The sequence below is a fragment of the Perognathus longimembris genome, chromosome 21 (genome assembly GCF_023159225.1).
Source record: "Perognathus longimembris pacificus isolate PPM17 chromosome 21, ASM2315922v1, whole genome shotgun sequence".
In the NCBI taxonomy this organism is placed as follows: domain Eukaryota; kingdom Metazoa; phylum Chordata; class Mammalia; order Rodentia; family Heteromyidae; genus Perognathus; species Perognathus longimembris.
In genome coordinates, this window is record NC_063181.1 from 28033701 (window position 1) to 28050265 (window position 16565).

Sequence of the window (16565 nt, forward strand, 5' to 3'; positions counted from 1 at the left end):
GAATTGAAACTAATGTCACTTCATTTAGTGACCATGGCACATTGCAATGCCTATTTGTTAAAAGAACTGAGACTAGAGTTTGAGGTCAGTGTGTAGATCTGTTGGCTCATAAAACGTTAATTGCATAAATGTTAAGGACCAGTTGCTAAAAACAAAGGTCTAATTCCTTAGGCATACATACTCTATGCAGCATTCCAAAGGCAATTAATTTTCCTTGGAGAAAATACCAGTGAGTAAGTACATTTATTTCATAACATAATATTTTTAAAGAAATCTTAACACAGTATTCTTTGGCTGCTTGCTTGAGCATTGATAGGAGTGTCAAGAAGTTTTATGAAATTATAATCATTTAAACTGCAAATGAGTGTGCATCAATTAAAACGCCAAATTTCTCCCCAGAAGGTTTGTGGGAGTGGTATACTGACTGTGCTAGTTAGCCAACTGTTTTTCAACGAAACCTCAATCTGGGAATGGGCTTTTCTGACATGCCTTTGGCTACTTCACTGTTCGTTTGTAGTACTGAAATACAGTGAGTGTAGTCTTAAGAATGCACTCGCAAGAATAGCTACCTATAGGATCTGATAAGTAAAAATTACTCTTTTACTCTAAAGTACGTATTTTGTAAAAGTCATGTGCATACTACTACTTTTTGGTAGCAAAAGGAAAGAGAGAGGACAGTATGTGCACTAAGGGGCAGGGAGCGAAATCTCATGAAGTCAGTCTGTGTTTCTGTAGCAACTCAAGGCATTGCAACAAGAACTCAAAAAAGTCCTCTAGGGGACAGAATCAGCGGTGCCTTGAGCATTGCCAACTGGCAATGGCGTCAGAAGATGAGATGCTTATGTTAACCAACCCCAGGTCACATCCAGGAAACCCAGCCCACTTGGGATAAGCCTTGGGGCTGATCCTTAGAAAGTAAGGACTTGGCCGAATTAGTAGTATTGTTTCTGCAATCAAATCTTGATGGCCAAAGTGTGTATTGGGTTACCTGAAAAGAAAGGGACTTGGGGGACCTTTAAAGTACCAGTGAAAACTTTACTAACGATCTAAGTTCCCTACTTCAGGTAAAACAAACAAACAAACAAACCAACAAAGAAGCTTTTCCTCTCTTCTCCCTTGAGCTTTCCTGATAAAAAGTAGGGGAAAAGTCTTTTCCTTGCTGTTGGAAAGCCAAGAAAGAAGGTTTGTAGAGAAGGGGGAGATGGGGTCCCTGCCAGCTTTTTCCTGAAGTTCACCTGAGGCTTGTGCAGCAGCAGGTGGAGCAGTGGGTGATCCCAACCAAAGCCAGACCGAGGGGCAGCGGGACAGACAGGCCCCACGAGCAGCACTTACCCTTCTCCGCTGTCCCCCGAGTCGCTGTCAGAAGCCCACTCCTCCCCGATGTCGGGCAAGGTGAAGAACAAAGTCTTGGGGCCAGGCCCGGGGCCCATCCAGGCGCCCGGCTCTCGGTCTCCTGGGCCGGGCTGGGAAGGGTTCCGTGGACTCGCAGCCACACTGCCGCCGCTGCCCACGGGGCCGGCGACAGAGGGCACCGCCGCCCAGACGCCACCAGGGCCGGGGGGCGAGCGCGCCAGCGCCCCGAAGTGGGTGGGGGAGCGGGGGGCGCCGCAGCCCCCACTGGAGGGCGCGGGGCCGGGCGCAGGGGGCACCGGCTGGACTTTGGCTGTTCTCGGGCTACCGGGCAGGGAGAAGGGGGACCTCAGGGCTTCTGCCGAGCCCCTGGGGTGGGAGTTGGTGAGGGGAGCGTGCACTGGGGTGGGTGGACCCCGCGAGGGCTCGGGAGCCAGCGAGGGGAAGAGGGTCGTGGTCGGAGCCGAGGAGAACAGGGTGCCCCCGGCGGCACCTCCGGGGAGGCTGGAGGAGGCGACCTGCGAGGGGACAGCGGGGGACGCCGCCGTCGAGGGCTTGAAGATTTTGGCAAAGAGAGACCCCAGGTCCAACACAGCAACCTTCATGCCGTGGCCTTGGCAACGCGGTGCCCGCTTCTGCCCGAATCCCAAGCTCCATCCACCGCCGCCCGCGTGGATCTGGATGGGGTGACCCCGGGTGCGCGACGATCTTGGGGTCCCTGTGCACCGCAGGGCCCAGGAAGCCTCGGGTTCTAGATGCACCCCCAGGAACTTCCAAATGGCAGGAATAAGACAGGCTCTTCCCCGACGGCCTGGTGGGCCCAGCGAGCTCTGAGGCTGCGGGTGGTGACACCGAGCGACCCCAACTCTGTCCCCTTGCCCAGAGACGTCGGGGCCGCCGAGGTTCCCGGAGCAGATGAAGGGGACGCGCGGTGCCAATCCCCGCACCGAGGCGTCTAAGCGCGCTGATTGCAGCCCAAGTCCTGGAGACACCCAGAGCTCCCCGGGACCGCGCAGGCGGTTGCTAAGCCAAACAAAACCCCAGCTTAGCTCACAGCTAATTGGGCCCCACACCGTAGCTTGCGCTGTGGCTACAATAGAAACCCTGGCCCCCTCCTGGATTCAAGCCTTAAAGCAACAGTCTCCAATTTCTCCATTGCCCTTAGAGTTTTCACCGGATTCTGGAGAGAGAGAAAAGTTGAGCAGAGCCAAAATCTTGGCTCCAAAAGGATTCTGAATTCACCCCTTTCTGACCAGGAAAACGGGATTTGGCCAAGGTTGGTTCTATGATTGAGGAAAGGTGGATTAAAGAAAAAACAAAACTCCACCCCAGGGAATATGCTCCCTACCTCAAGGTCACCTACAAAGTGTGTCACTGAAGGTGACCTCTGCTTTTCCCCAAGAATTCGTAGATCAATTGGGCTAGGAAAGCTGAGCTAGTGAATTCACTTGGATGTTTGTGCCCAATGGACTATAGGAGTGAAGGGAAATAGATACTGAGTAACTGAAGTGATTGTGAAGTCAAGCTAATGAGACCGAGTAGATACAACCTACAGACTCAAAGACACCTAGGAAATTGTGGAATGAGTTGCATTTTGCTTCATTTGAAGAAATGTATATGAAAAGTAGATCCACAATGTGACACTAATTAGCAGTAAGGGGATCAGGTTTGAGCAAGAGATTCTTTGTTTTGTTTTAAAGCTGTGGATGGTGCTTGCCATGATGTTGAGAAGGGTTTTGTTTTTATATCTGGATATAAGTTTTCTGATTCAGTGCAAGGAATGGAGAAGACTAAGTATGGTAATGAATAAACTGACATTCACAACTGCACGCTTTCTTTTAAAAAATAAATTTAACTTATCTTTAAATAGGTGTACAAAGGTGCTTCAATTCAGCACATTGATGGCTATGTACAATGCTTCCTGATCAATGATGCCCCTAACGTTCTTTCTCCCTGCTTCTCATCCATGGCACTCCCATCCGTCCCCTAATTTTCATAGTTGTATTTTCAGTTCTATACACTGAGCATTAGGATTGTCTTTGCCCCACCCTTTCTTTTCATTTGTCCCCCACCCAGTCATCATAGTCAACACTTGACGGGAGAAAGCAGAATACCAAGTATGTAAGAGAAGTCAGAGATAGAGCAATAAAGGCAGGTCTTGGATGCTGGAAGAGGTAGAGGTATACAATTGTCCACAGGGAAGAATCAAAATAAGGGGCAAAGAGAATAAATAACAGCCACATAAAAGAGCAGCAAGGGACAGAAAGGTCAGAGTCAACCCAGTTTCGCCATGTCAGCTCTATTGAAATGCAAGGCCAGCAGAGCAGCACTGGGGTGGACTTGCCGATATTTCTTGTTTTCCCATCATTGCCCTGAAGCACCAACTCATCAGAACGTGGAAGGTATGTCAGAAACTGAACTATTTCCATACAGCATCTCACTATTGCAAAGTCATGGGTAGATTTGTTTTGATTACTTCATAAGCATCTTGATTCTGGTAGACAAATAAGTCTTTACTATATCAGGCTATTCTTAATACAAAGATGGATTATTTCTGGAGTATGGATTTTTTTCAATGTCTAAGCCGCTAATTACTGGATTGATGGGTTGTATGTATGTTATGTAACTGCAAGAGAAAGGTGGAAGGGGAGGGCCATTACTGAGGAAAGCCTGATTTAACTAATTCCGTTTCTTTTGGAGGCATTTCTGGTTTGCTGGCACATCTGAGGACTGAAAACTTTTCAGCCTCAAAACTTTGATTTGTCCAAGCTCCTTCACAGCTGATCAATCTCTCAGGATGCAGCCCACTTATCTGAAAACTAAGACACAAGTGCAGAGTGTCACATGCTCTATTCTTTCTCTGTTAGAGGAGTTACGGGTAAGAAAAAATTTGATGGAATGGTTTTGGAGGAAGCATGGAATCCAAGCAAGGAAGTGAGTCATCTGGTTTATCCATGTATATGCAAGCCACCTGAGCCAATCCTGCTCCTTTTTATCTCATTGAAGCAGCCATAGGTATGGATCAGATAGCAGTGGCACATTCACCTTCCTGTGAGATGATACATATACTTTTACTTCTATTACCATCCACTTCCTTTCTCTGCAGATGCTGTTCATCAGTGAAAATTGTCAATAAACCTAAAGACAACTGAATAGTCTTCTAGCTCACAGCCTTGAATATTTTCTGTCTCTTTGTTTGTATCCAATCTATATTTATGAGTTAAACTGTGTCCTCCCAAAAGATACAGTGAAACCCTACAGACCTGTAACCATAGCACTCAGGAAGCTGAGTTCAAGACCTGTCTGGCCTACATAACAGATCCAGTCTCAAAAATAGGTCAAATCTTAACTACCAGTTCATATGAATGTGATATTATTTGGGCAGAGGGTTGTTAGAGATGCACGGTAAGTGCATCTAATTTATGGGGAGAAGATACACTCCAAAATCCCCAGTTGATAATTAAAAGCATATATATTCCCAAATCATATGTATATATATATATATGTATCTATATCTATTGATCTATATAGATACATATGTTCACATGTTCCCACCTTCAATAAAGTTTAACATAATTTATATATAAGAAGAAATTAGCAATCTGCTAGTTACTACTGGCAGAACAGTTACAATAATAAATAATAATAAATGCTATGTAAATGATTTGTCTATTGTTTTTATCTCTCAATCTCTAATAATAACTACAGTAATGTTCTGAAAATTTGAAAAGCAAAAGTATGGGATTGGGAGTGAAATATTAGTGATGAACTGTAATCCAAGGGATGTTGTACTCTTAAGAAGAGGAAGCATTGAGCATAGACTCAAAGAGACAACCATATGGCAGGCAACTACAGATGCATGACCTCTGTCAGAAGCCAGAAAGAGGAAAAGAACAATCCAACTTCATAGGTTTCAGAGGGATTTTTGTTCCAAGGACCTAATTTAAGACTTAGTTTCCAATCTCTATTGCTTTAAGCTACCCAGTTATAGCAATTTGTTAAGGCAGCCCTTATTACTCTACTAGGATATTAAGAAATTGAGAATACTTCTTGATCATGTAATCGTGCTAGTTCTTCTTTAAGTCTTCAGTGGGTGTATTTGCTCTAAAAAAAGCTGGAAAAGAAATAAGATGATACCCCAAATTGTCTTGAATCCTTAGGGAATGTAATAGAATTCATATAAACGAGGTGGCAGGGGAGATAGTGCCATTATGCATAGCTCTTCTGAACAGCCAGTCTCATAAGGAAAGGACAGTGAATGAACAGTTGATCCCTTTGTTGGAGTATTTCTTTTCAAAATCACCTATAATTGCAAACATGATGAGCCATTCTTAGTAAGATGCTAGGTCTATTGCACCCATTGTTCATCCATCAACAGTCTTTTAGACAGATATCGGATGCTCCCAGGCTTCTCAGTTAATTACCAACACCAGGCCGTTCTCTTGACATGAGCTCATGAGCTGAAGCCATTCTTCCAAGAATAATGGAATGAAAGTAAATACAGTAAATCTAGTGTCTATGTGGGGCAATGTTTGTTTTAGACTGACCATTAGAAATGCCATAGTGACATTTTATTTGATGAAAATTCTTCGGTTCAGAATTTGGTTATTTTTCTTTTTTTTTTTTTGGCCAGTCCTGGGCCTTGGACTCAGGGCCTGAGCACTGTCCCTGGCTTCTTCCCGCTCAAGGCTAGCACTCTGCCACTTGAGCCACAGTGCCGCTTCTGGCCGTTTTCTGCATATGTGGTGCTGGGGAATCGAACCTAGGGCCTCGTGTATCCGAGGCAGGCACGCTTGCCACTAGGCTATATCCCCAGCCCTGGTTATTTTTCTGATGTGTAAGATAATGCTTGGCTTCACCCCTGGAAAAGCATTAGGACTTTAAGAACAACTTACTATAAAGAAATGTTATGTTCTGGAAACCTGAAAGTTAAAGCAAACAACAAAGTGTTTGTGAAGTTAAATTTTCCTGCTTAGCTTGTCAGCTATAAGGGAAATTACTGGAAATGTTGATTATAAAAATTTGAAACTTTTAAAAAATATATTTTATTATCTTTAGGTAGCTGTATGAAGCAGTTTAGGAATACAGTGCATCTTGATCAGTGTCACCTCTTTCAATATTCTGAAAAATGAAAGGCATTGGTTAATTCAACACTCAGTACTAGATGACCAGGTAAATCATTTAGGATGGCAGACTGTGGCTAGACTCTCTCTGCCACCCACCAACATTAAGCTTTTCCTTATTCCTTAGTTTCCTCAACTATAGCTCAAAGATAATAACAATAGCTATTCAAATGACGATACCTTGTGAAAGTTGCACTATTCATACCTGGAATGGCAATGGAAAAGAGCTGGCATGTGGTATGCTGTCAGTACTATGATCCTCAGAGCTCAGCCTCTTAGGTAGCTAGGATGATAGACATGAGCCACTAGTGCCTTATTGCAGTATGATATTATTTTTTATTAAGTATGAGAAAAAGCTAATATAACAATAAGAGAAAAAGACCTGGAAGGAAATTACAGCTACATTTCCTGCAAAGTTTATTTATTTTTATGCCATTTAGATGTTTTCAATAAATATGCCTGATTGTTTTCAGTAGCAGAGGCAGAATTTTTGTGAAAGCTAAAAGAGGCTTACATCTGACACACTGAAATTAGTAACTAATGAGCAGTTGATTGACATTACTGCTGTTTTAACACAGATATGTAGTCACTCAATATATAAAGACAGGGATAGGTTCTGAGAAATACACAGCCATACAATTTTGTTGTCATGTGAGCTTTGTAAAATATTATAGAGTATTTATGCAAACTAAGATGGCTATGACACCTCTAGGCAATACCTTCTTTTGTTTTAGTGGTATTGAAGTTCAAACCAAGACCTCATTTATGGTAGGTAAGTACTCAACCACTGAGCTGTATTCCCAGCCCACTTTGCGGTATAATCTTGTAATAAGGAGGTCAGATCTGGCCAGTGCCATCATTGGCCACATGGTGAATTGTACTATCTGGCATCTTGTCTTGATGGGTGTGCCTGAATTCCTAGAGGAAGGGAAATCCCATTACCCAGGTGATGAGTGTAACTGAATCCCTAGAGACAGGGGTTGACACTTGTCCTGTCTCCTGTCACCATGGCATCCCAAGTCAGCTCTCAAAAGGAGCTGGATTGGTTTGTTGCTGTTTTGTTCTTTCTTCCCTCTCTGGCCTGTTTCCTGCTAGTGTTGAATGTATTTGTGGGCTGCAGGCCTTTGTAGCAACTGGCTGCCTGTAGACTGCTAATGCTCTAATAAAAACTCCAAGATTTGATCCTTCAATATGTGGTTTCTTGGATTATTTGCTATATAACAATCTTATGGGGCCACTATTGTATAATCCATCCTTGATCATATGTTATTATATGATGAATGGCTATGCACCATAGTGTAAAGTGTAGGAGTGTTTCAAAGACTATTCTGTTCTGTGAGAGAAAGTAGAATCTTGGTTGTTTAGAGTGAGAATTTATAAGCTATATTCTTCTACAAAACCAGTTGACCTTTATGTAAATCTAATATATATACATCACAAGGAAATTTCATCATAATGTCTGTTTTTAACCAAAAGAAGCTCATGAAGTCACAACTCCAAAATGCTAATACAAGAATTCTAAACCTCTTGTGCCATGCTTCCTGCATGGCATGAAGGGTTCCATTCTCCGTGGCGTCCGTACTATCTTCCGGTGCCAGTTTCATGACTCTCCCCTCCCTTCTGACTTACAGCTTCATCTGTTGCTTTTCTCCTCTCTCTCAGATCTTGACCTATCTTTGGAGAGTTTGACTATTCTCTGGAGCCTGGTTACTACAGGTCCACCCTGGACAATCCTTTCTCACTCTCCACACGACTTGTCCCATTTCCTGTACCTGTATTTCTTACAATAGAATTTAGCACTGAGCTAGGCACTTGTGACTGATCAATGAGCACTATTTCTAACAGCTGTATGCAAACATAATTTACACAAGTATGAATTTATGTGTCATCTGTGCACAATTCAATGGTTTTCAGTAAGCTTGCTTACGTGCACAGTCTTTATCTGAACTTAATTTTAGAATACTTTCATCATGTCTTACATCCTTTGCAGAGACTCCCCATCTCTATCCCTCTGCCCAGACAACCGCTCATCTACTTTCTAACTCCATAGTTTGTGTTTGCAGTGTTGTGAATTGAACTAAAGATTTTTTACATGCTTAATAAATGATCTACCATTTGAGTTACATTTACAACTGTCTTTATAGATTGCATGAAACCCTAGTTTGAAATATTTTAATATGATGGCCACCATTGCTTATTAATTGAACCCATTGTACCAGCGACCTAAGGGTGGGTATATTTGAATATCCGGATATTATTAAGTGACACTGAAACATTCCCCTCCTCACTAACACATTTATCGATGTACTTCTTATCACAATCTAAAAATGTGCCATTTTTTTTCCAGTAAACCATAAATACTAAGAAATAAGTGTTGATTCAGTTGAGTTTTGTTTTGCATCATGGAAAACAGAAAGACATGGAGGTGAGCAAACAGCACTGTGACCCCCTGAGAGAGTAGTCAAACAGGTCAAGAAGCTTGTGGAAATTAAAAGGAAGTAAGATAAACATCCTTTTCTTTGATCCCAGTGTCTTGACCCCCAGGGACAAGGCCTCCTCTTGAGGACAATTAAGAAGAACAGATGCTGCTTCCTGTGCAGGTCACATACAATCCACAGTTCACCTTTTATTAGTTTCACTTGTATTCATTTAAGCAAGTCTTTGTCTCTGTGCACTTCTTAAGTAGTAAACAGCTTCAACAAATATTATGTTTGAACTCAATTTAAATTGTGGGCATTTAGTCAACCATCTATAGGCAAATAAACATGAAAATCAAAGCAAAATTATCTCCTACTTTTGACAAACCTTAGATTAATTTATAATAATCAAGTAATAATATTTTAATGAAAGTTAAGAATATTAATAGATAATATGGAAAGCATATCAAGAAGAAAAATAGTAGCAGTTTATTTTTATGATGTCAAAAGATAAGACAGAATGTCTCAGTTCAAACAAATCTCATTTAAAACTCTGTGAACCGATGTCTAGATGTAGAGGTTGTGAATAATATGAAAGTGAAAACTCATTCCTTCCCACAGTCGTATTGTTGGTGGATCATAGACTCTTTCAAAGCCAGCAGTGATCAGCAGAGGAGGTCTCAGAGGAGATTAAGAGACCTCTACCATGATTTCAGAGCAGAGACAAAAAAAAAGAGAAATTGGGAGAAAGTTTTATTATTGAATAAAAGGTCAACATTCAAGATATGAGTGCAGGCATTCTCAGAACAAACCTCATCTACTGTTGTTGGGACAGCAGGTCTTATGTTGAAGCTTAATGAAAGAAAAAATTATTCATGAGCCACAGTGGGATAGAAGGTGGAGAACTCATGGACTAGGGTTTCTTTATTGTTGAACTTCCAGTGGGTCATCAAAGAAATCAGAACAGAAATTCAAATGTTTATGGCAGTAAACCATGATGAGCACACCAAGTACCAGCTCCTTTGGGACACAGCAAAGGCAGAACTCAGGGGAAAATTTATAGCTCTGAGTGTCTACATCAAAACTGGAGAAATATCAATTCAACAAGTTAAGGAAGCACCTTAAGCTCCTTGAAAGAGAACAACAAGCCAAACCCCAAGACAATAGATGGAAGCAATATTTCTCATCAATATTTCTCAAACTCTTCAGTGAAACTGAAAGTGAAAGTTTGGTACCAGAAACATTTCATGATGCCAGTATAATGCTTATCCCAAAACCAGATAAGGACGCATCAAAGAAAGAGAATTATAGACCCATTTCCTAGATGAACATTGATGCAAAACTTCTCAACAAAATTCTAGTCACTCAACTTCAACAAGTCATCAAAAAAATTATATATTATGACCAAACTGGATTTATTCCAGGGATGCAGAGCTGGTTCAATATACATAAGTCAATCGACATAATCCACCACATAAACCAAAGCAAGGTCAAGAATCCCATGATTATTTTGCTAGATGTGGAGAAAGCATTTGATAAAATCCAGCACCCATTTATGATAAAAGCTTTGAAGAAACTAGGATTCCAAGGAACATTCCTGAATATAATAAAGGCTGTCTGTGACAAACCCACAGAAAGCATTATACTTAATGGTGAAAATTTAAAGCCATTACCTCTAAAATCAGGAGCAAGACAAGGTTGTTTGCTCTCTATTCTCCTCTTCAACATAGTACTAGAATTCCTAGCCAGAGCAATAAGGCAAGAAGTAGCCATAAATGGAATCCAAATAGGAAAAGATGAAGTCAACCTCTCTCTCTTTGCAGATGACATGATCCTGCATCTAAAGAACCACACAGACTCTACTCCCAAGTTACTTGAGCCAATCCAAAACTTTGGCAAAGTAGCAGGATATAAAATAAATTCTCAACAAACAGTACAAGAAATGTAGCCAATGCCTAACGTATGAAACTGTAACCTCTCTGTACATCAGTTGGATAATAAAAACTTAAAAAAAAATCAATGGCTTTTATATATGCCAACAACCTAAAGAGCGAGGCTGAAATTAGGAAAGCAACTCCTTTTGCAATAGCCTCAAAAAAAAACATAAAATACTTAAGGATAACCTTAACCAAAGAAGTGAAAGATCTCTATGGTGAGCATTTTAAAAACCTGAAAAAGGAAATTAAAGCAGAACTTAGGAAAAGGAAAAACCTCCCATGATCCTGGATTGGGAGGATTTGCCGAAGGCTATCTTCAAATTCAATGCAATACCCATCGATATCCCAACACCATTCTTTAATGAAATAGAGGAAGCAATCCAGAAATTCATATGGAACAATAAAAGACTCAGATAGCAAAAACAATCCTAACTATAAAGAACAGTGCTGGAGGAATTTCAATACCAAACGTCAAGCTGTATTACAAAGCTATAGTAATAAAAACAGCTTGGTATTGGCACAAGAACAGGCCTGAGGACCAATGGAACAGAACTGAAGACCCAGAAATGAAGCCACAGAACTATGGTTACATAATCTTTGATAAAGGAGCTAAAACAATAGGATGGAAGGAAGACAGCTTCCTCAACAAGTGGTGCTGGCAAAACTAGATCAACACCTGTAACAAACTAAAACTAGATCCTTATATATCACCTGGCTCCAAAATCAATTCCAAACAGATCAAAGACCTCGAAGTAAAATCAGATTCCCTGAAAACACTACAAGAAGGAATAGGAGAAACACTTGGGCTCCTTGGCACAGAATGAAACTTCCTTAATAAAGACCCAGAAAGGCAACTAATCAAAGAAGGGTTGGACAAATGGGACTTCATCAAACTGCAGAGCTTCTGGAGGGCAAAGTATATAGCTTGCAAGATGAATACAAAGCCCACAGATTAGGAGATGATCTTTACTGGCCATACAGTTGACAAAGGCCTCATGTCTAAAATATACATAGAACTCAAAAAATTAAATTCCTCTAAAACAAATCCTCAAAGAACCAACTTCCACCTCCACAAATGGGCTAAAGACCTAAAAAGAGACTTCTCTGAAGAGGAAATGAGAACGGCCAAGAGACATAGGAAAATGTGCTCTATATCACTGGCCATAAAAGAAATGCAAATCAAAACAACACTGAGATTCCACTTCACCCCAGTAAGAATGTCCATTATCAGGAAAACTAACAATAACAAATGCTGGAGGGGATGTGGCCAAAAGGGAACCCTACTACATTGTTGGTGGGAATGTAAACTTGTTCAATCACTCTGGAAAGAGGTATGGAGGTTCCTCAGAAGGCTAAACATAGAGCTCCCCTATGACCCAGCAGCCCCACTCTAGGGCTTCTACCCAAAAGATTACAAGCAAGAACACACTAAAGCCACCAGCACAACTATGTTCATCGCAGCACAATTTGTCATAGCTAGAATTTGGAACCACCCCAGATGCCCCTCAGTAGACGAATGGATCAGGAAAATTTGGTACATATACACAGTGGAATTCTATGACTCTATCAGAAAGAATAATACTGCCCCATTAGTAAGAAAATGGAAGGACTTGGAAAAAAAACATCATACTAAGTGAGGTGGCCCAGACCCAAAGAAACATGGATGCTAGGGTTTCCCTCATAAGGAATAATTAGTACATGTTTAGGTTAGTCATTGCAGAAGATCACAATAGCCCAATAGCTATGCCTATATGAACACATCAGATGATTAGAAGTGAAATGAACTCCATGTTATGGACACAAGTGTTATATCATTGTTGTAATTATTTTCAACATGCCATGTGAAACAATACCCTTTTTTTCTTCTTTCTTTTTTTTCCTTTCTCTCATGTTCCCTTCTCTTGGTTTTACTCCTATCATCACTGTATCTGATCTTAGTACCCTGGATACTGTATAACTGTGTATTAGGACTAGGGAAGGGAAACGGACTATCAAAATCAAGAGACAAAGGATAAAAAGAGAAGCCATTCCAAAAGCAATACATACCAAATCATTTGGTGTAAACAACTGTACAACACATGGTGGGGGGGGGAGAGGAAAAGGGGGAGGGCAGAGGCAGCGGGGGGAGGAATGAGGGAGGAGGTAACAAATTGGATACAAAATGTACTCACTCCCTTACATATGAAACTGCAACCCCTCTGTACTTCACTTTGACAATAAAGAAAAAAAATTTAATAGTCTTCTTAGATAATATTTTATTTTCTGGAACAATATATTCTATCTCAACTTGTGCTGATAATCATTAGCTTTTGAGATTGAGATTTTATTGTTCATGATTTTCAAGATCAAGAGTCAAAAAATCCCAATAGAATCAAGTGATTTGGACAGCATCGTCTTTTGAGTCAGGAAAGGGAAAAATCTTTATTTTAACCAAGTCTACCTTCTGACTAACTTTTTAGGAAGAAAGCCTTTCTAAAACATTTCTCTAATAGAATTTAAAGGATAGGAAACAAAAATAAGTATTTAGTACAAGTTTTTATTTCATTACATAATCAAAATGCATTGTCAAATTTTCTGCCCTGGAATAGACAAATTAAGTATTACTTAACACAAATCAACATGGTGACCATAAAACACAAAGCTTTTTTGATACAAAAATATAGCTGCAGTTAATTTTTTTTCTAAATACTTTTCTGGAGGGAACTCTGAAGCTGAGCTGTGAAACCTGGAAAAGGTTTGAGAGTTTAGAAAGCCACTTTGCAGGCATTTAGAACCCTGAGCGCTGGCCATGGGGAAGGAAGGGTTAAAACAGACAGCTCTGGAGAAGACTAAGAGACTGGGGTGCCAGCTGGCTCTTTACTTGGGCTGGCAGCTGTGCCAGGGATCTTGACAACTTAACCTTGTACTAAATAGGTATGGACACTGAGTCTGGACCTTCTCTGGGCTGCAGTCCTTGTCTCAAAAAGACAATGGAACCAGTCTCTCTTAAAAACTCTGTTTTAGCTCTGATTGTAATATTAATATAGATGCTTTACTTTGTACATGTATCCATGGTAACCTTCCTTGTGTAAACTCAAATAAATATGCTCGCTTATGGGGATTCAGGGCCCAGGTGCAGGAGAACTTTGGGACCCCTGGTCTCTTGGGACCTATAAAGTCTCTTTCTTCCTGACAGAATTTATCTATCTGTGTATGTGTCAGTGTTTTCTAATTTTCATTGGCTCATTATCCCATTGCATTGCTTTAGAAGGTCACGGTTACCAACACTTTTGCCTTTTGCAGTTGAAATAACCTCATGAAAACAATTATCTCTACTCTATTGTAAGTGAATCCCAAACAAATGGTCACAAAATGAGGAAACTTTCAAAGTCACGATAAGCCTCAGAGACCCTTTGTGCATTCACTAGTAGAGGGATTTTCTTACAAGAGGGAAAATGCACAGGCAGTAAGAAGCCTGAATGAGGGAGATATATTTCCATAGAAGAGAGATACCTTCACCCACAAATATGAGTAACCACACTACATTACTCTAAAGTAAAACTTAAGTTTAGCATGAAACTTTTTAAGTTGAACAGTGACTCTTTTACTAATTTAGCCTTTGAACAATTTAATGCACTGAATTTCGTGATCCAAGTGCTACTTGCAATTTATGATAGAAAGCATGTATCCTTTCTTTCTGAACCGGCCAGTGCAAGATGCAGTGAGACTTAAACATTCCTCTTCGTAAACAGAGTGCATAGGAGGTCTCAGCAGAGGAGGTCTCAGAGGAGATTAAGAGACCTCTACCATGATTTCAGAGCAGAGACAAAAAAAAAGAGAAATTGGGAGAAAGTTTTATTATTGAATAAAAGGTCAACATTCAAGATATGAGTGCAGGCATTCTCAGAACAAACCTCATCTACTGTTGTTGGGACAGCAGGTCTTATGTTGAAGCTTAATGAAAGAAAAAATTATTCATGAGCCACAGTGGGATAGAAGGTGGAGAACTCATGGACTAGGGTTTCTTTATTGTTGAACTTCCAGTGGGTCATCAAAGAAATCAGAACAGAAATTCAAATGTTTATGGCAGTAAACCATGATGAGCACACCAAGTACCAGCTCCTTTGGGACACAGCAAAGGCAGAACTCAGGGGAAAATTTATAGCTCTGAGTGTCTACATCAAAACTGGAGAAATATCAATTCAACAAGTTAAGGAAGCACCTTAAGCTCCTTGAAAGAGAACAACAAGCCAAACCCCAAGACAATAGATGGAAGCAATATTTCTCATCAATATTTCTCAAACTCTTCAGTGAAACTGAAAGTGAAAGTTTGGTACCAGAAACATTTCATGATGCCAGTATAATGCTTATCCCAAAACCAGATAAGGACGCATCAAAGAAAGAGAATTATAGACCCATTTCCTAGATGAACATTGATGCAAAACTTCTCAACAAAATTCTAGTCACTCAACTTCAACAAGTCATCAAAAAAATTATATATTATGACCAAACTGGATTTATTCCAGGGATGCAGAGCTGGTTCAATATACATAAGTCAATCGACATAATCCACCACATAAACCAAAGCAAGGTCAAGAATCCCATGATTATTTTGCTAGATGTGGAGAAAGCATTTGATAAAATCCAGCACCCATTTATGATAAAAGCTTTGAAGAAACTAGGATTCCAAGGAACATTCCTGAATATAATAAAGGCTGTCTGTGACAAACCCACAGAAAGCATTATACTTAATGGTGAAAATTTAAAGCCATTACCTCTAAAATCAGGAGCAAGACAAGGTTGTTTGCTCTCTATTCTCCTCTTCAACATAGTACTAGAATTCCTAGCCAGAGCAATAAGGCAAGAAGTAGCCATAAATGGAATCCAAATAGGAAAAGATGAAGTCAACCTCTCTCTCTTTGCAGATGACATGATCCTGCATCTAAAGAACCACACAGACTCTACTCCCAAGTTACTTGAGCCAATCCAAAACTTTGGCAAAGTAGCAGGATATAAAATAAATTCTCAACAAACAGTACAAGAAATGTAGCCAATGCCTAACGTATGAAACTGTAACCTCTCTGTACATCAGTTGGATAATAAAAACTTAAAAAAAAATCAATGGCTTTTATATATGCCAACAACCTAAAGAGCGAGGCTGAAATTAGGAAAGCAACTCCTTTTGCAATAGCCTCAAAAAAAAAACATAAAATACTTAAGGATAACCTTAACCAAAGAAGTGAAAGATCTCTATGGTGAGCATTTTAAAAACCTGAAAAAGGAAATTAAAGCAGAACTTAGGAAAAGGAAAAACCTCCCATGATCCTGGATTGGGAGGATTTGCCGAAGGCTATCTTCAAATTCAATGCAATACCCATCGATATCCCAACACCATTCTTTAATGAAATAGAGGAAGCAATCCAGAAATTCATATGGAACAATAAAAGACTCAGATAGCAAAAACAATCCTAACTATAAAGAACAGTGCTGGAGGAATTTCAATACCAAACGTCAAGCTGTATTACAAAGCTATAGTAATAAAAACAGCTTGGTATTGGCACAAGAACAGGCCTGAGGACCAATGGAACAGAACTGAAGACCCAGAAATGAAGCCACAGAACTATGGTTACATAATCTTTGATAAAGGAGCTAAAACAATAGGATGGAAGGAAGACAGCTTCCTCAACAAGTGGTGCTGGCAAAACTAGATCAACACCTGTAACAAACTAAAACTAGATCCTTATATATCACCTGGCTCC

The 16565-nt window shown here is 40.4% G+C and overlaps 1 protein-coding gene across 2 annotated transcripts in view; it reads right to left on the minus strand.

The window, feature by feature from the left end:
* Positions 1-2335, minus strand: part of Fam149a (family with sequence similarity 149 member A) — a 36863-nt gene extending 34528 nt beyond the window's left edge. Inside the window, exon 1 of one of the 2 annotated variants that reach the window (XM_048330331.1) lies at positions 1333-2335. In XM_048330331.1, coding sequence (XP_048186288.1) covers positions 1333-1955 — 623 coding nt within the window. In that variant the 5' untranslated portion in view covers positions 1956-2335. The remainder of the gene's footprint in view (positions 1-1332) is intronic. The other variant, XM_048330330.1, reaches the window with a different exon arrangement.
* Positions 2336-16565: the final 14230 nt, after the last annotated feature.